At 51.0% G+C, this 20,567-nt stretch overlaps 1 protein-coding gene across 2 annotated transcripts in view; it reads right to left on the reverse strand.

Moving 5' to 3' along the window:
- Positions 1-20,567, reverse strand: part of DYNC1H1 (dynein cytoplasmic 1 heavy chain 1) — a 69,455-nt gene that overhangs the window by 10,611 nt on the left and 38,277 nt on the right. For both annotated transcript variants that reach the window (XM_028099764.2, XM_028099753.2), the window contains exons 30-56: positions 20,210-20,453; positions 19,860-20,043; positions 19,166-19,378; positions 18,197-18,435; positions 17,856-18,012; positions 15,460-15,687; positions 14,714-14,944; positions 14,318-14,458; positions 13,825-14,058; positions 13,527-13,733; positions 13,327-13,448; positions 12,677-12,842; positions 11,911-12,074; positions 9,075-9,204; positions 7,369-7,502; positions 6,548-6,662; positions 6,286-6,447; positions 5,987-6,201; positions 5,680-5,884; positions 4,528-4,701; positions 4,300-4,419; positions 4,003-4,123; positions 2,749-2,944; positions 2,169-2,286; positions 1,866-2,081; positions 1,028-1,240; positions 767-894 (exon numbers count right to left, since the gene is read on the reverse strand). In XM_028099764.2, the coding sequence (XP_027955565.1) occupies positions 767-894; positions 1,028-1,240; positions 1,866-2,081; positions 2,169-2,286; positions 2,749-2,944; positions 4,003-4,123; positions 4,300-4,419; positions 4,528-4,701; positions 5,680-5,884; positions 5,987-6,201; positions 6,286-6,447; positions 6,548-6,662; positions 7,369-7,502; positions 9,075-9,204; positions 11,911-12,074; positions 12,677-12,842; positions 13,327-13,448; positions 13,527-13,733; positions 13,825-14,058; positions 14,318-14,458; positions 14,714-14,944; positions 15,460-15,687; positions 17,856-18,012; positions 18,197-18,435; positions 19,166-19,378; positions 19,860-20,043; positions 20,210-20,453 (4,777 nt within the window). The remainder of the gene's footprint in view (positions 1-766; positions 895-1,027; positions 1,241-1,865; positions 2,082-2,168; positions 2,287-2,748; positions 2,945-4,002; positions 4,124-4,299; positions 4,420-4,527; positions 4,702-5,679; positions 5,885-5,986; positions 6,202-6,285; positions 6,448-6,547; positions 6,663-7,368; positions 7,503-9,074; positions 9,205-11,910; positions 12,075-12,676; positions 12,843-13,326; positions 13,449-13,526; positions 13,734-13,824; positions 14,059-14,317; positions 14,459-14,713; positions 14,945-15,459; positions 15,688-17,855; positions 18,013-18,196; positions 18,436-19,165; positions 19,379-19,859; positions 20,044-20,209; positions 20,454-20,567) is intronic.

Genomic DNA, 20,567 nt, shown 5'->3' on the forward strand with positions numbered 1-20,567 from the left:
GTCATTTGTCACGTGTGCCACGCTACTGTTGGATCAGCACCTAGGAGTGTGCGTACTTCTCATTTAGAGGAATCCAGCCCAGCACAGACCATACGGGTGGATCAATATTCTCACCAGTACCATCTAGCAAGACACGGAGCCACTGGTGGGGCCTGAGGGGTTGCTCACAAAATCAAATGACACCTGCAAAAGTCTTCATCCTCTATTGTCCGTGGGACAGTGACACACTTCAAGGGCTCAAGGATTTCAAGATACTGAGATAAAGTCAGAAACACCCAGGATGTCTGGGTTTGAGAGCTGCCGCGTAGAGGGCCAGGGGCCCTGTACGTGGGGTGGGCCCCGAGGACCCCCACCCCAAGCCAGTGTCGAGCCTGCCCTCCCTGCAGTCATTCCTCACTTCTTACTCTGGCTTCTTAAGCCACAAACCAGGTACCAGTTTCCCTTTCAACTCTTTTTAACTAAGTATTTTCAGTCATTATAATATTTTGAGAGAATCTGTTCTATTGTTCACCCCAATACACGGCCCTGCCAATCTGCCCTGAAAGGTTACACAAGGAAGGCTCACAGCACAACAGTTCAGATGGTCAGGAAGTGAGGCTGAGGACCGTGTGTACCCCACCATCAGAGATGGGCGCCCAGCCTACCTGCGCTGCTTGCTCACTGCCACATTTCTATTCAGCTCCTCAAAGATGTGTTTTCAAAAAACAAAAACGGGCCCACCGCACGTAAGAACTTCCAAGCCGCTCTCTCTCCGCTTAGTATGTACCTGTTGAACCGCTTCAGCATGATGGCGTTCTCTGTGCACAGGTCATCCGCAGGTAAGGAGCTGGCTTGCCAGCGAAGACGCTCGTCGGCGTTGGAGAGGTACTCGGTCCGCGCGATGTCTGTGCGGAACTAAAAGGGGAGCGCAGTTACCCCCCTCTTCAAAATGACAGGTGCCCGGTTTGCAAGCCAGGATGGAACAGGTGACTGGACACCAGTTTGGCTCACACGTTTAACGCCCGTGGAACCTGCTCTGGCCCGTTACCTGGATGTTGGCTTGCTGTAAGTGGTGGGACCAGGTGGTGAACAAGTTCTGGCGCATCTGCTGGTCAAAGTAACCCGCGTAGGCAATGAATGCTGCCGACAAGAGGCAGTCCCCAGCGATGGTGGACATCTGGTTTTTGAAAGTCTCACTTGTTTTTTCCCATCGTTCACGTTCAGCAGACAAACTCTTCAGAAGAGCAGTGCTCCGGTTTACCTAAAGGGAAGATCAAACAGGATTTATACTGACAAGTGAAAATCTGTCCCCCCACAGGGCTCTGGGCGGGCTAGAGACAGAAATACGCTCCAGTTGTTCACAGTCTCGGAGGAGAGGGGAGCCAGCTCCTCCATGACGGAGGACAACACAGGTCTCAGAACCTCAGCAGGGCACGAGGGGGTGTAGAGAAGCAGGAGTCAGCCTTGAGATGTACATGGGAGTGGAGACTGGGCAGGAAGAGTGCCCGAGGTAGAGGGTTGGCCAGAGGAAAGAAACACTGCTGGTGGGAGAGGAGAATATTCTGGGAATTCAGGAGTATGGGCACGGTGATGCACACAGCAGTGCATGTGAGACAGAGAGACAACCAGGCCTTCGGTGGCCCCGCTGAAATTGAGGTGGGCGAGGACACAGGCTGGGGGCTGGCGTGGGGAGGGGGCTCCCTAGCCTCAGATCACCCCCTGGTATCCACCTGTCTTAGTTAATGCCGGTCAGTAACTACCCAGGGAAGCCGGCAGGACCTCTCAGACACCCCAGAGCTAGCTGGCCGAGATGAACGTGGGGCGTGCACACGGGCAGAGCGAGCTAAGGGAGTCGGCAGAAAGGCATGGCCTGGCGACAGTCTTACTTTCGCTTCCACAGCGGCCAGGTCCGCCTTGATGGCCTGGGCCTCCGAGATGAGGACAGCGTACTCCTCCTTGTAACGGGCGATGCTGGCCTCCAGGTCCCGGATCATCTGCTCCACCTCGTTGGCCTTCTGCTGGTTGTCCTTGGCATCGTCCTCCAGCTTCTGCAGCTCATTGCGCAGGGGCTCCACCCGCTTTAACATGTCGGCGTAGTTAAGCTGAGGGGGACAAATGGTAGTTACTCTTCACAAGCGACCGGACGGGCTGTGGCTTTCCGCACAGGAGCCCGGGGCCACACCGGCTACCTGTGCGATCGCCCACTTCACCATGGGCCCACAGGCCAGGGACGCCCGGTTCACGATCTCGTAGTTGTAGCTTGGGTTGGACATGTAGTTTTTCTTCATCTTCTCCCTGATGGCATCGCTGCAAAAGAGGAAACGTAGCTCTAAGTTCGTGTAGGGTGAATGTAGCGTTTTTAGGAAACCGAAACGTAAAGGCCAGTTCCCATCTGCTGCCCCTGTGACCAGACCCGCCTGTGTTCTGGGTGACAGTGGCGCTGCCGCCAGGAAGGCCTCGGACCCTCCTGCCCTGACCCTCCCCTGATGGGAGGCAGTGTCCAGCACCAGCTCTGCGGGGGAGGTGCTCGCTACGTGGCGATGGCGCAGGACTTGGCTCACAGGGGCTAAGGAATCGGAAAGCTAGTGCCGGGAATGGGAGGAAGAAATCGGACTACTCCTTTGAGGGAAACGGCTTGGAAGGTATGTGTGCCCTAACGTAACAGACGCCACCTTCTGGCATACGCCCAGCCACAGTGACACGGCCACGCCATAGCAGGGCCACCTCCCAACACCTGGGCACGGTCTTCTGCTTCCTGGCAACACTTACCTGATCTCCTCCGCAGAGAAGTTGACGATGGTGGGGATGAAGTTCTCCCTCATGATGATGGAGCGGATCTGCTTCCAGTCCGTGGTGCTCTCCCCCAGCAGCAGGCAGATGGACTCGAGTGCCAGCTTCACGGCCGCAGGAGGGTTGGCCATGGACCGCACCTCCACCAGGTGCTGCTTCTTTATCGACTTCACGGCTGAGCACAGCGGCAGCAGAAGAGGTGGGGGTGGGAGGGGGACAGAGGAAGCGCAGTGAGGGGCCGCCGCACACCAGAGCCGTGGCTCTGACGAGGTGGGGGGCGGTCACTGCTTGGAAGGTCCCAGCAAACGAGACTTCGTCTTTAAACTTAAACTAGAATAGTAGGAGTAACCGACCTTTTAAGTAAATACGAAGACCTCACTTTACTAACAAGCCCACACTGAACATTCCATAAACAGCAGAATGCTGCCTTCTGCAATCTCACAGGCCCCCATTAACTCCTTCACCTCCAGAAAGACTTAAAACGATTCAGGTATTTTAATCATGTACGTGTCTTCCACAATTTAAACAAAAATGTTTTCAGTCTGCCTGGAAACTGTCTGCCTGGCTGGGTGAATACAGTTCTAAAGGGATGGCCGATGCCTTCTACAAGCTAAAACACAGTTATCTGGCCTGAACTTTTATGAAAACAGTTTTTCAGTGGTTACTTGGCAGTGAGAACTACATGAAGTTCTCATTTAATCTGACTCTCAAGGAAAATCTATAGTTCGGACGGTGTCTGTCAATTCCCCCTATGGTGTAATAGGAAGACTTCATGTGTGGAACAAACACCGTGGGGCCGGGAGGGAGCACAGGGGAGGGGCGGGCCCGGGGCGGGGGCGGGGAGCGCCTGCTACAGCATCTAAGTCAGTAGTCACTGGCCCGGCCGGAGCACGCTCGGACAACCACGAGACCACAAACACTGCACGCTTTATGGCACTTCTGCTGATGTTCAAATCAGGGATTCCTAAGAGCATGTTCATGTAATTATCACCAGATTTTTTTTAAAAACCCATGTATTCACATAAACTTTATTTTGTCAATTGTCTCTCACGAGAAGGGTTCTACTCTGGTGAAAACAGTGTAGCGTTGTAAGAACTTTGCTTTATGAGACAAAGACAGTCTTCAGTGTTTAGGAAAGCCTTGAGATATCGACCAGGCTCAGTCCCCACCTTCCACAGCACCGTGGATGGAGGGCACCCTTTCTAGAAAGCCAGATCGGACAGGACCGCGTACCGTTCTGGGCCTCGATGACAGCAGGCTCCACTTTGTCCAAATCTTCTTTGACACTCATTTGTTTGTCTGCGATCACTTCCTGCTGCTTATGCAGCTGTTCCTGAATTTCTTGGCTCATCACCTAGAAAGGAAGAAGGGCTCGGCTGTGAGTACTGGTTACTTTGCTGAGTGACTCCTGAACACTCCCTACCCCACCCAGACACCCCCATCCCAACCTGTCAAACCCCGAAGCCCACCAGACTAGACTTCCTACGCTCCCGAGACTGCCCAGCAGGCCAGGGCTCCTGAGACACGTACCTTCTTCTTCTCCGCCTCCTGCTGGTCTTTTACCATCTTCTTCAGCTTGTCATTGGCGGCCGCGTTCTTCACCTCCAGCTCTTGGCTCTTGATCCTCAAGTCACGCCGCAGCTCCTCCACCTGAGGGACAGACGCCACGTTAGGAAAACAGAATCACGCAGAAATCACCTGGAAAGGGTCCTCACGTCAGCCCCCTGCCTGTAAGGGAAGCGAAGCCCTGGGATGTACCTGGTCAACCGTTTCTTTGATCTTTCTGAGTCCGACATTCAAATGCATCTGCTGTTCCTCCAGCTCGCTCCGCTTCTCGTGGAACAGGTTGGCGTAATGGTTAATGAAGTCCAAGTAGTGGCGAGGCGTGATGGCCATCGTTCTGCCCCCGCGCTTTGCTAGCCGAGCATTAGCCTTTTAGAAAATAGTTCAATCTTTTCACTCTCCAGAACATTCTCTGTGACTTCACCTCAAAAAGCTACTGCTCTGCCATGTGACACGGTGGCATGGACTCAGCCCCCAGGAGTCACACTTGAGCTGGGGTCTCAGCTCAGCCTCCTGTAAGATCCCAGGGAGCCCCTGAGACCCCTAAGCTCTCTCCTTAAACATCTCTACGACACAGAGGTGACCTCGGCGACTGCACCCGTGTACTCCGTGTGAATCGGCTCCACAACTGGGGGTACTGTGCGCCGTGCCTCCTCTGCTTCTGCTTATTTTCCACGGACACTGAAGTAAGAGACAACAGCAGGAAGAGGGCGCGAGGGCACAGCTCTGTGTGACCGGCTGCTCTGGGCCCTCAGACTAAAGCAGGGCAACGGGACACGAGACCAGTGAGGGAAGCCAGCGCCGGGCCACACTCCGGAGGAAACGGGGGCAGCCTGCAGGTGCGGCAGGGGTGGCAGGGCAGGGGTCAATGGGACACCCACAAAGGTTCAGAGTGATTTTCACAAAGCCTTTCAGATAGGAGCCGACTGGACTCTTCCATGACAAGGAGTCTAAAGCAAGGGTCAGCAACCCTGGCCGCCACTGATGTTCCTGCAAATGAAGCGCTAGCGGCACACGGCCCTACCGACCCTCCTGGTCCACAAAGCCCAAGGCATTAGCTAACTGGCCTTCTACAGTAAAAGCACGCTGACCCCTGGTGCAGAATGGAGAACCAGGGCCCACACACCCACACGGGCAGGGAGATAAGAAAAGCAGAGAAGAACGCTTTACAGAGGCAGACACCAGAGAGAAGCGAAGGTCAGTGACCCCACAAGGTGCAGGCTGGTAACGAGGAGGATGTGCCCCCGACAGAGGTAAAAACGGGCCATGGCGTCACGTCTACTACCACGTCCCCCCAGCTCTCGTCTTCATCGGTTTACTCTTCTGCGGCCTGGACACCGAACCCACCTGGTGGAGAGTCTGATGAACAAACACACAGCTGTTTACGATAGCTTCGCGGTGTGACGGCGGCTGTGGCAGTTTGTCATACACGACAGGCATGTAATCGGGCACGATGTAGTTGGGCTTCTCCAGGTCCATTTTACTTGTGAATTCTTTGCCCACTTGATACAGTGCTTCCGTGGACCAGTCCCCAAACCAGTTCAACACACACCTGAGAAAGACACCCACGTCTCACACAGCCCCCAAGAGCAGGGCCTGCCCCTTGGGGAGAAACCGGCTCCCATGACCCGGAGCTGAGCAGACCCCGGCGTACCTGTTGAAAAGTGCTGGGGAAGTGGCTGCGCGGTCCTTGAGCCCCTCTGACGACGGGTTCATGGTGAAGACCACGTGGAGGTTGCGGATGACCTGGCTGGTGAACCATTTGTACAGCTCCTCATGTGAGTCCAGCATCAAGCCCTCCTTCTGGGCCCCCTCTTTACACTGGGTCATCAGGGTGGCATACTCGTCCCCTTCGAAGAGGCCAGGAACCTAGTGAATGAGAGAGCACGACTACTGGCTGGTTCTGGTGACCTGCCGCCACGCATACGCAACAGCATGCCATGTGGCACTTACCTCCCCGTTGGCCAGAAGCGTATTCATTCGCTCCAGGAATCCAGAATCCAATACGTTGGATTCATCCATGATAAATGCAATCTTTTCATTCTTACAGCCAGAACGCCTCAACACGGTCCGAAGGTCTTCATCAAAGTCTTCCCCGGTGTACTTCCTGTGCACCTACAGAAGGAGTTGACAGGTTAGGTCCGTTCTCACTCAAGGAGCCGCGTGCATGCATCAGGAATCCACTGCTGGGTTTAAAAGTGTCGACCAGACCCACCTTAATCTGGTACACGCTCAAACCATTCATCCAGGCCACAAAACGGGACAGGGTGGTTTTTCCCGCTCCACTGACACCAATCAGAAGCAAGTGGCCCTGAGGCTGGCGGAATATTCTGAAACATTATCAGAAAAAGATACAATTCAAGACTTTTATGATCTGTTCCCCTTTCAACACTCAGGTCCTAAACTTTCTCAGGAGTTAATCTACAACATTTTTAATGTGTTTTAACTTCAATCTGTAGGTTAAACAGTTGTTGAGCAATCGCTATTTGCCAGGTCTAGGGGGATGCAAATATCAGTAGGATGCGGTCCCGTCCTCCAGAAGCTCAGATGGCAGGAGGCAGACAGACCCAATTCTTTTTTTTTTTTTTTAAAGATTTTATTTTTTTATTTGACAGAGAAAGACACAGCGAGAGAGCGAACACAAGCAGGGGGAGTGGGGGAGGGAGAAGCAGGCTTCTCCTGAGTAGGGAGCCCGATGCAGGACTCCCTCCCAGGACCCTGGGACCATGACCTGAGCCGAAGGCAGATGCTTAACGACTGAGCCACCCCGGCGCCCCAGACAGACCCAATTCTAATAGAGCTTTCAATCGTGGTAGGAACAGACTGCTAGCAGGACCTGAGTAAGTGCCGAGCAGCAGGCAAGTATGGGACAGAGAAGCTGGACTGAGAAGGACGGGGGGGCGGGGAGGGGAAAGGGGGGTTGTTTGGTGGAGAGGCGGGGTGGAGGTGAGGTGGGGGAAGGTGGGGAGGCCTGGCAGGATCCTACATTAACAGTAGCTTAGGCCAGTGGTGAGGCTGTAACAACAAAAAGCCCACCGGTCGATCCTGAGCACGTGGTCTAACACTTCATTAAACAGGACCAGAGGGACATCAAGTTCTTCTTCATAGAAGACTTTCAGCCGAGCTTTGACGTAATCTCTCAATTCTTCCTGGTCTACAGGGATGTAATCCTGTAGAAAAAAAGGTAAGACCCAAATTACTAAGAAATCATCTTTGTTATTACGCCAGTTATATTTCCATATACTCAGGGGCGCCTGGCTGGCTCAGCCGGTAGAGCATGAGACTCTCGATCTTAGGGTTGTGAGTTCATTCAAGCCCCATGTTGGGTGTATAGATTGTTTAAAAAATAAAATCTTAAAAAAAAATGCAACAAAAGAAGGTATTTACAACATAGCAACAAAAATATACGTTAACTAGGACTGGATCTAAAACCATGGAAAATTTTTGTAGAGAAAACTGAACTTCACTAAAAAGACCTTACAGAAGGACCTAAAAAAAATGAAGACAAAGACCATGACCATGCAGAGAAAAGCAAACTACTGTAAAAATGTCAGTTCCATCCAAACTGACAGGGAAAGCCAATGTAATCCTGGCCTCAATCTCAAGGGTGGACAGGGGTGGTGGTTTTAGTATAACTGGACAAGCCAATTCTAATTTCATTTGGAAGAGGAGAGGGCCAAGGATGGTCAGAGTCCCTAAAGAAGCAGCAGGTGTGAAGGCCTACTCATCAGACTTTACCATCGCTCTCAGGGCCCTGCAATCTGAGCTCAGGAAGGGACAAATAATCAACAGAACAGGACAGAGCCTCTGAAACAGACCCTTGCATGCGGGGAGCCCATGACGACAGAGAGACGCTGCCCAGTAAGGGATTATCCAACCAACAGTGCTGGGTCCTATGTTGGGACAATGGACATCCCTCAGGAAAAACTGGAAACGGACCTGTAGCTCACTCCACATACACACACAATTATAAATGGATTATGGGTTAAATGACAGAGCTTTAACAATATTGGTTCTTCAAAAGACACAACAGAGACAGTGACAGATGAACCACTGGAAGAAGATGGTGCCTATAAATGAGCAGAAAATTCTAGCAGCACCAAACAAACCTATCTTGCTATTTCTTGCTTCCGTGAGGCCCTCTTTAAGACCCAACGCCAGGGTCTGCTCCACCAAGATCTCTCCCCAGACGGAGCCGTTTCCACCTGTCTCCCCTGTTGGACTGTGAGCTCCCTACAGGAAGACTTTACTCATCCCTGTGTCTGCACTTCCTACTGAATGAAATGCATACTGAAACTACAACTTACTAAAACATCCTACTTCTCTGGAAAAAGGACAGCTCATAGCTATTCTGGGAACGTCAACTTTGTTTAGTACAAAGTATATGAAACGTTTTCATGCAAGTTATTCATAATTAGCTCATTTTTATAGCGTGAGGAAAGTGAAAGCAAAGGGAAAGTCTCCTTTCACTGCAAACGTGTGGAAGCCGTGACCCCTGCTGGCTGGAGCGGCACGGCTCTTGTAGCGGCCACTTCACGGGAGTAGGAAACACACGGCAGGCAACCAGCCCCAGCCGCATTCCTGGGACTGTTTGCCCCACATTATCAGCAAATGTGTAGTGCATCATGCCTATACCCAAATCTCCACTCACAGGGTGCTTCAGGAAAAAGCTATTTTTGATTAGAAGAGAATTCTAACTAAAAGGACAAAAAGAAGTATTTCTGAAATGACGTATCTGTTACCTTTGACAACCAGTTGCTGTACAAGATGGGCCGGCTCATCGCCTTCTCTTTGTCTATGTTGGGGAAGTGCTTCAGAGCAACCATATCGATGTTCTCGTCCGTCCAGCGCCTCTCCTCGTCCTCCACGAGTCTGTTGGAAGAAGAGTGGCATGCCTATCAGTCCAGAGGCCGTGGTGTGAAAACACCAGGTTTTATTGGTGCTGTGGGCCACTCCAAGGGCTAGAATTAGCCCTTACCAGAAATTTTCATTTTCTACAAATGGAAAAACTTAAGAATCTGAACTCCAGACAGCTTAAACAATCCAAAATTTTGACATTAAATATAAAACCCCTCAAAACTATGGAACCACTACATTTAAAAAAATTCCTCTAGGAGTGCCGGGCTGGCTCAGTTGGTAGAGCGTGCGACTCGATCTCGGGGTCTTAAGTGCAAGCCCCATGCTGGGTATACAGATTACTTAAAAAACAAAAGCAGAAACAAATAGAAGTAAAAAAAAATTCCTCCTCTAAGAATGACTGATCACACTGATTTTTAAAATAACAACAGGAGGGACGCCTGAGTGGTGGTCGGTTGGGCGTCTGCCTTTGGCTCAGGTCATGATCCCAAGGTCCTGGGATCGAGTCCCTCGTCAGGCTCCTTGCTCAGCAGGGAGTCTGCTTCTCCCTCTGCCTCTCCCACCAGCTCGTGCTGTCTCTCTCTCAAATAAATAAAATCTTAAAAAAATAAGATAAAACATGACTAGTTTCTCAGCTTGCTTAGTATAAAGTTCCCAATATCACGGGGGCAGTAAGAGAACAAAAGAATGGGAACTGTGACAAGCACAGCGTTGGAGACACAGGGCTTATAAAGAAAACCATGAAGCAAGCAGGTGAGACCGGACCTGTCCTTGTGGATTATTAGGGGGGAGGGCAGGCACAGGCCCCTCCTGAGAAGCTGACTCCGTGATACAGTTAGCAGGCCACCAGGTGCAGGTCTAGTGAAGGCAGGGCATATGGTTACTGCAGCCAGTCAGAATTTACAAGCAACACTGCCATTGCTACATTTTAACGAAAACAAAATTTTGTCTCTGGTATTTTGGGAAATCTGCGAAAATCATAGCTCAAACTTTTTCATTATTAAAAAAGAGAGTATTAGAGGTTTTTTCGTTTTTGTTTTAACAAAAAAACCTAGGGGTGCCTGGGTGGCTCAGCCGTGAAGCGTCTGCCTTCGGCTCGGGTCATGGTCCCAGGGTCCTGGGATCGAGCCCCGTATCAGGCTCCCTGCTCAGCGGGAAGTCTGCTTCTCCCTCTCCCACGCCCCCGCTTGTGTTCCCTCTCTCGCTGTGTCTCTCTCTGTCAAATAAAAGAAACAAAATCTAAATAAATAAATAAATAAACCTAGCATGTTCCTTGCTCCACCTTGCTTTGCTCATCTGGGACACTGGGCTCTTGGTCAGGGCAGCTGTGTGGAACTCAAGGACTCCAGGAGCCTGATTTGAAAGCCAGAGATCTATATAACAAAGCAAAATTCTGAGACTCCTTGAAAGCATGGATGAGAAAAGCTGCCTGGAGGCCGGACTCACTGGTCTAGAGGTGTAGCTGCCAAACACCTAAGTACTTCTCAGTCTAGAGGGAATCATCCACCTTGGGTTCTCCTCGGGGAGTAACCATTAACTAATTGCTACCAATCACGTATATCTAGGACGGTGAGTGGTCAGAGGGACTGTGTCCTCTGCATACGGCCACCTCACACCCCGGGAGTGAGGGGACCTGCCCTGCCATTAAAGGCCTGCCCTCCTGCACTGTTCTGAGTAACCCAGGTCACAGGCAGATCATTCCCCCTAATAATTTGGGTGGGAAACTGTGGTGGTAAATCAATTAAGATTTACTGCTTAGAATAGAGTCAAAGCAACACAAATTTAACTTTTCCTCACACCAGCCTAAAATGAGCCTAAAAGTCTATGCAGGCTAAAATACATAAAATTAAAAATACAAGAAAAAAATGACAGGGCAGGAGCTAGGAAAATTAAGAATTTATTGTCAAACAAAGATCGTACTGAACCATAAAGAATGCAAGAAGTTGGTTCTGGCTAATAAAATGTCAGTAACTTTCAAGATTCCTCAAGAGGTAAAGATCCAACTTTTCACTCTGGCATTTCCTGTGACTCGAACCACAAAACTTTCCACGATCCACACTGATCACTCCGGTCATGAGCAGCTTTCCCTAAGTACTGGTGACTTCACCAGAAAAACTCAGAAGCTAGAAGGCAACTCCTGAGACAAGTGGCCAACAGGTAAAGAGAAAACTGAAATCCCAAGGACGGAGCTGCAAACCCTCCGATGAGAGTAAAGATCGAGGGTGAGGAGCGGGGGTTACGGAAACGCTATGCCACGTAGTTGTTAGAAGGCATTCAATCATGGTGTTTTGTTTTGTTTTGTTTTAAGTACTTTCCATACCCAACATGGGGCTCGAAGTCATGACCCTGAGGTCAAGAGTCGAATGCTCCACCAACTAAGCCAGCCAACGGCCCCCAGAAGGCATTCAAATTCTCGAGACCTCTAGCTTTGACAAGGTTATGCGGTACCCACTTGACGGTTGTAGAGGTTATTGGAAGTGCCCTGTCCCATGCCACTCAGTAAGCAGCAGAGGGCAGTCCCTGCACCCTGAGACCCATCAACGCTTGGGGGTGGCTGTGCTCAGTGCCCAGACACAAGTCCACTCTCACCCCCTCCACCCCCTTTCACCACCAGCAGAGCCTGGCTCAAACTGGGCAGGGCAGCCTTGCATACACCCTAACTTGGAGGGTGGTAAGCATCTGAGTAGGGGACTATGAAGCTAACCGCAGCCTCGGCTTTACCTGTCTTGGAAGAGACGGAGGGCTTCATGTGCCCAAATCCGAATAAGGCCTTCCACGGGCAGAGTCTCCAGAGGTCTCAGGGCCTCGAAGATCCCTCGTACCCACCTTGTCATCTCACGGGGTGAGTAGATATAGTGGGGTTGTGTGTCCTGAGTGAATCTCTCCTGCGGGTTCAGAAAAGTGGAGGTATGTGTAAATATCTTAAGACATGAAAAGTCAGTAAAAGGTCAAATGCTGTATAACGTTTTTATATTGAAAATGAACTACCTAGGCCCTGAAATATTTAAGGATGAATTAGTAATGTTGGAACAACTGGACAACTACCCAGAACAAAGTTTGATCGAAGTTGCTCATTTTTACATTGAAATTAATTATATTTAAAAGAAAGTACAAAAAATTCTTCCAAAAATACTTTAAAAAAGGTAATTCCTAAGTTCAGGGAAAGCATGATTTCAAAAGCAGAAATAAAGAGAAAAAAAGACACTCGACATTAAAAATTCTGCAGAGAAAGTTGCAGTTCTACAAAATTAAAAGCCAACTAAATACTAGGAAAAACATTTGCAACATGGGACAGGCAAGTGCTCATAAAGCACTAGGAGCATGATGCTGTCCCCACAGGCAGATGGGCAGCTCTCTCATGCGCCCTCGGGAAGGCTTCCCCAAGACTGGCAAGTCACAATCGTGAGAACCACGTCTCTTTTTCACTAAAGCTCAATCTTTTAACAGTGTTCTTCAGTTACTAGAGGAGCAGAGAAGCCCTGAGTACCTGAGACATGGTGTAGAACTCCACCATCGCGGCCGTGAGCGGCTCCGCGTACGTGCGCAGGGATGGGATGAGCCTCAGCATGGCCCGGTTGAAGGTGCCGTAGATCTGTGTCAGGGAGGCGGGTCCCGGGTAATCCACATACACAACAGGCACGTGACGCAAGAATCTGTGTGAGGACAGCTGGCTCAGCCACTCAAGGGAAGGAGCGGTGCGCCTGAGTGGTCAGTGGCCCCGTCTCGGGCCCACCCCCGGGGCTGCTTCCCCATCTATCCATGCAGGCTTCATGTCACAGTTAACACAGAGATTACACACAAACCGCTCAGGCCTGGCTCTGACACATAACAGCAGATGCAAAAAAACTTGAAAAAGAGCCAAGCAAAGATGGGAAATGGGAAAATGATTCAGGCGTATTCTACCCCATCTTGGCCCTAGGCGGTGGTTAGCTCATTACTACTCAAGAGTCAGTGCTTTTATTTTCAAGTGTGTTTTCCTAGGACTGCAGCACAGCGAAAGGAGCCCAGGGGCCACCCTATGATAAGCAGGATTTTGTTACTTTTTTATAATTACAATCAGATTTTCATTGTGCTACATCTAAAACAATCCTGGAACAGGTGTGTGTGAGGCCAGCGCAGTCTACAAAGCTGTGTTACCTGTGAGAGAGGGGCTTTCTTCCAGGATCGGTGGGTGGATTACAAGCCCCAACAAACTGGATTCTCTCCAGCTTCACCCATGTTTGATCTGAGGTTCGGTAAAAGCCTCCGTGCTCCACCATCTGAGGGCAAGTAGGAGCGTTAGCACATCAGGAGCAAATGTGAACAAGGGCAGTGGGGACTTGTGGATATACACAAACCTGTCTGATGAAGGATATCACCCTCTGTGTCCCATATTTATCCATGTCCGGCAAGTTGATCTCATCACAGAATAGTACCAGCCACTTTCCAAGTTGAACAGGAGCCAAAACAACCCCATTAGGTGTGCGTCTGTACTCACAGTAGTGGTCAAAAGTCTTCAGCAGGAGCTCTGGGGTAGTAGCACTTGAGAAGTTAAGACCCACAACCTTCAGACAGGGAGAAACAAACGAAGGACTGTAAGGCCCATCCCGCATTCGAGCACTGAAAGGCCTGCTGCCCACATCCCAGCCTCTTTACCTCCATGTCAGGCAAGGCCCGGAGGGCGCTGAAGAGTGTCATGGTCTTGCCAGACCCCGGGGGGCCGCACAAGACCAGTGGCTTGTGCTCGGCCAGCCAGGTGTACAAGAGGGCTTCGTGGCGGACAGTGTCCAGAGTCGGCACGACAACATCGGGGGCTGCCACCTTGTGTGTCTCCACTTCAATCTGAGGCACCTTGGCCTGCCACGGCGACCACTCTCCGCTGATGGACACCTACATCCAGAGAAGGGGCGCAGCTCACTCGAGGACCCCCACACCTCCTCACTTAGAGACTTGCTTGCTTTCACACAAATCACAACTAGCACCTTCACATCTACTTTCCTTTTATACCACATAAAACAAAGGTCAGAATCCCTTTATGAAACAGAAGGAGTAAGCCAAGCACATGGTGAGGTGGCTCCAGGAGGGGTTAAACCAACGTGGCAAGATCAAGGGGAAGAAGGCCACGCCCCCCCCCACCCCCCGCACTTACTTCGTAATCGATGATGGGTATGTTGGGTGCAGCGGGCAGTGGCACTGTTGTGATTCTTCGGATGTATTCACCCAGCTCTGCTCTCATTTTCAGCCGACTGTCTCCAGACAAGGACCAGAGTATGGCATAAACCAGATACCGCTATTGAATGAGGAAACAAAATAAAATTTCAACAATAAAGACATTTATGGCGATGTTAACCTTGAAGAGAGTGGTTCTCAGCGTTCTTGGATCATGGACTCTCCCGCATCTTTCTTGGCCCCCATGAAAGCCTGACCCCGTGCCCAGGAAAGAGAACACACCCAAGCGGGCATACAGTTTCGGGAGGCTCACAGAGGTCATGCGTGCACGGCCCTGGTGGAGCCCTGCTCTCCCGTGATGCATGCAACCCCTGACCTGAATGTAGCGCTCCAGCTGCTCGATCTGCATGGGGAAGTCGGGGTGGTTGGCGTTGTACTGGGCCACGTTCCGGCAGGCCTGGTGCAGCATGGAGAAGAGCGAGCCCAGGCAGCGGAGGCGGGTCAGGTCCATGATGTGCTCCAGCTTGAAGGCATGCTCCAGGGCCTTGGTGACCAGGCCGTTGGAGGTGAAATACGGCTGCATGATTGTGGCTGCATCCCTCTGGATCTGCAAGAGGCAGTAAATGATACTTAACTATTATTTCAGAAAGCCCAGAGACTTTCATGTATTCTCACTTAAGCCCAGCAGAGGTTCATGTGACCTGCAAAGAAAATATTTTTTGGATAAGCTTCAGTGACCAATCGTTATTCCTTTATCTTGGTAGTTCCCAAAAATCAAACTCCTGGGAACACTGGCTTTCACTGTTGAAATGGAAAAAGGCAGTGTTTCATCAATTCACAGAGAAAAGTCAGATAACTGAAAGAATTCTCTACATTTTCCCCCAACATGTCTTCACTTGGGCAGCTGAGACCGCTTCCTGAGGAGCGGTTTAAGACAGCACTGATGACGCACAGCTCCCTTGAGTGCCCTGCTTCCACAGCGACCAGCCGGGAAGGAGGACGTGGCTCCCTTGGCTTCCAGAGCCTCGGGGGCGGCACGCTCCGTGCCAGCGCACGTGAAGCCCTGGCCCTCCCGCAGGTCGACCTGTGGCCGCACCGGGCAGGGCGCCGACGGCCTCGCACCTGCAGCATCGGGGACGCGGCCTCCTCCCCCTCGTCCTCCTTGCCCTTGCGCCGGCGCTGGGCCTCGTCCTCTCCCTCGTCCAGGGGGATGCTGCGCAGCCTGGCCAGGAAGTTGTTGAAGATCATGTCTGTGCTGAGCACATCCTCACTAAACCAGACCATGCCGCAGCGTGACACCGTGGCCAGCGTGGCGTATTTCAAGTCCTGCACTTCGAACATTATTCGCACCTTGAAAGAAAATACAGAGCATATTTAATGGCGCGGGTTTGGCAGAAACACAGATGTTAAAATAATTTTACCTACACACATGTTGAAAGGTCAATTAAAATTTTCTGCACTTAGTTTAAAAGTGAAAACGTCTATGACTGTCTTCACTACAACATCCACCAGCTGCTCTCCACAAAAATCTGGGTAGGAGGGGCGCCTGGGGGGGCTCGGTCAGTCGAGCGTACGACCCTTGGTCTCGGCTCAGGCCATGAGCTCAGGGTCGTGAGATCAAGCCCCACATCCAGCTCCACGCTCAGCCGGGAGTCTGCTTCAGATTATCTCTCCCTCTGCCTCTGCCCTCCGTTTGCACGCATGAGTTCATGTACGCTCTCTAAAATAAATCTTTTTTTTTTTTTTTTTAAGATTTTATTTATTTGACAGAGAGAGACACAGCGAGTGGGAGAGGGAGCGGAGTTCCCTCACAAGCACGCGGAGTGGGAGAGGGAGAAGCAGACTCCCTGTGGAGCAGGGAGCCCGGTGAGGGGCTCGATCCTAGGACCCTGGGATCATGACCTGAGCCACCCAGGCACCCCTACAATAAATAAACCTTAAAAAAAAAAAAAGAATCTGGGTAGGAAACGTGTGTGCTGGGAGAAAAGCAGGTGAGCCCTCGAGATAAGCTCTCGGTGGAGAGAAGAAACAGCTCCCTCGGAGGGGGCGTCCTCAGCAGATGTGCACCAGCCTTACCCCAGGCCGGGTGTGGCTGCCATACCCCCTGCCTGAACCCACGAACCCTCACACGGATCCCCTGAGGCAGGCACGTCAGTGACTCTTGTTTCACAAACGGGGCTGGGTACCTGGCTCGGGTCCCACTGCTGGTAAATGGGGCCGAGATTCAAACCAGGTGGTCTGATTCCCGAGCCTTAACCTCAGGGCTAGCCTACCTCACAGGAGAGCAATCTCTTTCCAACAATGGTTAGGATCTACTGGATAACAAGCCATAACAGAAAGACCCGACAAGTCAATCAAGACACAAGTCCAAGTGCACATTTCCTGAGCGGCACTAGGCATCCCTGGCTTGGTTTCTGACGTGATGACAACCACCACTGCTGGCCCAAAGGTTCACATTCACCAGCTGCTCATGCAAAATGATTCCTCCTTTGTCTCACGCCCACCTCTGGCCCCTCGGCGATTCCCACCAGCACGAACTTTAAATTACCGAAACTCAGCAGCCCCTGTGCTGCCGACTGCTCTGGCGCACACCCTGGGCTACCGCTCAGCTCCCACTCTGCTCTCTGCGATTACTCTGCACCCAACAGCAAGAGGGATCTGATCCAGACACTCCCATGGCTCCTGACTCACCCAGTGGGCGAGTGCCAGTCCTCACAGTGACCCCAGCCCAACCTGACTGGCCCCCTTCCTCCCTGGTCTCACCTGCCTTTTCTCCCCTTGCTCCTTGCACCTCTGACCAAGCCCCCTGTTCTCTGCCCCTTCACCTGGAACTGGAATGCCTGGAGGCCCACAGACTGGCTCCCTCACTGCCTCAATCACTACAAACACTTCTCGGTGATGCCTCCACATCGCCCTTCCTGACTGTGCGTCCTCCAGATCTCGCCAACACCCACCACTCACTTCCAGCTCATCTTTTCCTTACCACTTAACACTGTTTCCCTTGTTTTTCTGTCGTCCGTATCAGACTGCGTGCCCCAGGACAGCAGGGGTTTGATCTGGGTTTTTTCCCGCTGGACCTTCAGTAGACTGCAAATCCTTGCCAGGCCCACCCATGTTTCCTTATCTATCTGGTGGTGTGTCCAGGACCTGCACCAAAAGCTCATTTCTAAGGGATAGCCTTGAAAGCTTCCATATCTAAAATACTAATTTTGCCACTTCCCAGATATTCAATAACTTCAGAAATCCTAACAACAACCCCATAATGTTCAGTTAAAAGTGTTAATTAGGAATTTTGGAGCATGCTTAACATTCAGCAAATAGCAGAAAGTTATTAGTCCTATGGAAATACTTCTCACTTGCCACAGCAATAGAAAAATCTAGTACAAGGAACTCCCCATCAACTCTGAAAACTAGTTACACAGCTGACTGCTACTACAGAACCTGGAGCCTCATCTCCAGAGCGGCACTCTGCTAGCACACAGAATATCCGGTTTGACACCCCAAAGAAGGACACTTACATTGGGTGGAAGGCTGAGGCGCTCGCCATTTGGCAGAGTCAGAAGCTTGTTGTCGTCCAGCACCGAGTTCAAGTTCTCCACCCACTCGGGGTCCACGTCACCGTCAAACACAATCCACTGGCGCTTCTGTAGCTCACCCCTCACGTTGTCTATGATCCTGGTTTCGAAAGGTTTTGAAATAGCTATTGACCAACTTGAGATTCTAACATTAGAAATGCTTACCCTACACAGTTCTGCAGTGACATTTTAACTCATTTAGTTTTGGCTAAAAAAGTAACATGCACCATTAATATAAGGACAGAGCACCCAGGTCCCACTTGCTGGAATCGAGGTGAACTCACTTTCTGAGGACATGTGTGAACAGCCCATCTGTCCATTCCCTGGTGTTGGGGTCCAGGGTTCCATAAAGGTGGTCTTTGCTGATGGCCTTGGGGTCAATGATGTGGGCCACGCCCTCCACGCCCTCGAGCCTCTCCAAAGCCTTTAGGAGCACGCGCCAAGCCATGCTCTTCCCGCTTCCCGAGGGCCCCACCATCATCAGGCCATGGTTGATCTGGGTGATCTGATAGAGCTGGAGGACCTGCCGGGCCAAAGAGACCACATCATAACCAGTCCAGAGAAAGAACAAGAAGGTTCTCCAGCCCCTCCTCATGGCAGCAGACACAAGAGAGGTGCTCTGAATTCCTAAAGGCAAGTACTACCTAGAACTTTTAAAGTTACATGGGCCACATCTACAAAAAATATTTCAGGAAGAGTTTTAACTAAGCCATGGGGAGTTCTTTGGCTGGGAGCCAGCAGAACAGGGGATGCCTACCAAGCTGCCTCAAAAGAGGCACATAAGATCCCCTTTAAAGAGGTGGAGACTCCATGGATGAGCCATTTATGCGACCCGGTCCAGTACTGCTCAGGCTCAGCATGCAGCCATGTGACAGTACGCTTCTTAGTCTCCCAGAGAAAGGAAAGGAAAGAAGCCAACACAGAATATAAACCACGCGCTGATTAGCAGGTTTATGTTGTTAACCTATGATACTGGAAAGACCTGTAGTAGAACTTGTACTGGCATAAATACTTTCCATAACAATCATGTGTCAGTCAGCATTTTCAGAGAATGAACTACACCAGATAGAGGAAATTTTCAAGTAAAATGTTATGTCTTTAAGTTAAGAAGAAAGCCTTGGGTCGAATTTCCATACAGCAGATGCCGTGCCTCCCTGGCCCTCATGGTCCGAGTTCTCTCCGACATGGCTCCTTCCCGGGGCCCACGGCTGCCGTGACCGCACAGAGCAGCTAGCAGGGCCAACCCTGGTTACCTTCTCAACCCACATCCCGCCGACTTCTTCTCCGTCTCCGTACGTCAGGTACATCTCCTGGCACACTTTCTTCAGCTCTTCTCGAAGCGCAGTCATTTCGCCCCGGTGGTACTGGACCCCGGGGAACACATCTGACAGGAGGCTGAAGAGCAGCGGGATGTCTTCTGCCACCAGCTTGGGCACCATAGTCTCACAGACGCTCTGGATCAGAATCTAAAGGTGAGAAGAGAGACTAGCTCTGGGCAGGGGTTGGAGGTTGGTGGAGGGAGCCCGCCTCGCACGGCTACTGCCGTATCCCCAGAAGGTACGTAAGAAAGACGCGGCTGTTAGTGACTCAGTTCACTGTGCAAATATAGCGTCTTCTACCCATCCATCCCAGGACGTGTGAATCGCAACGGGGACTTTCAAGCCATGGTTTAGATGTTAAAAACGCCAATTTAAATATTAGTGTTTAGGGGTCTCTGGATCACTCAGTCAGTTAAGCCTCTGACTCTTGGTTTTGGCTCAGATCATGATCTGGACCCTGGGACCAAGCCCCACGTCAGGCTCCACGCTCAGTGGGGAGTCTGCTTCTCTGCCCCCCTCTCTCCTCTGCCCCTCCCCCTGCTCACGTGCACTCTTTCTCAAATAAATAAATCTTTAAAAAAAAATTAGTGTTTAAGGTGTGAGTGATTAAAAGAACATGTGTACAAACCTCTTGTTCAGGTAAATTTTCTGCAATTTCTCCTTCATCAACTGCTTCCCCTCGTTCTTCTTTCTCCCTCTTTATCTTCTGAATTCTCTCTCTCTTCACATTTCCTGCACTTACCAACACACTCTTCAAAGCTCGGAGACCAAAGTCATAATGGCTTTGAGAAGAGAGCTGCTCATCACATAGTCTGAAAGAGAAAGGGTTTGCCTTACAACAGTACACTCCAAGCAGCCAGAGAGTCAAGAAATCAGACACAGACACTTGGCAAGCTGTGCCATGATTAGAGATGAACCTTAGGTGGCACATCTCACACATGCTAGGCACACGGTCAGGGATAACTCTGGGGCACTCACTTGAAGAATGGGACGATTTTGTTGGCGAGGACCTCAGCAGTGCGGAAGCCCTGCGAGTATAGCATGACCTGGGCGATGAGCTGCCGGTCAGGCTTGGTCATGGCCAAGCTCCGGAATAGCTTCTTGAGGTTGTCGGGAAGGTTGGACCTGCCTGCATAGCCAGGGTTCATGGTGATGAAGATGGCCATGTCTGGGCTCACCTTCACTTGCTTGTTGAGCAGCTCACAAGTAATAGGGGCGGAGGCTGGAAATCAGAGACTGGTGTTAAGATTCGAAATGTTCAAAACCAGGGTAAAATCTCCCTAAAATCACAAAGCACCCGTTTTCCCACTAGCCTCTAAAGCCCAAAGTCCAGGGC

Source organism: Eumetopias jubatus, unplaced genomic scaffold (assembly GCF_037043125.1).
Source record: "Eumetopias jubatus isolate StellerSeaLion01/CBP00866 unplaced genomic scaffold, mEumJub1_p1.0 scaffold_7, whole genome shotgun sequence".
Taxonomy (NCBI): domain Eukaryota; kingdom Metazoa; phylum Chordata; class Mammalia; order Carnivora; family Otariidae; genus Eumetopias; species Eumetopias jubatus.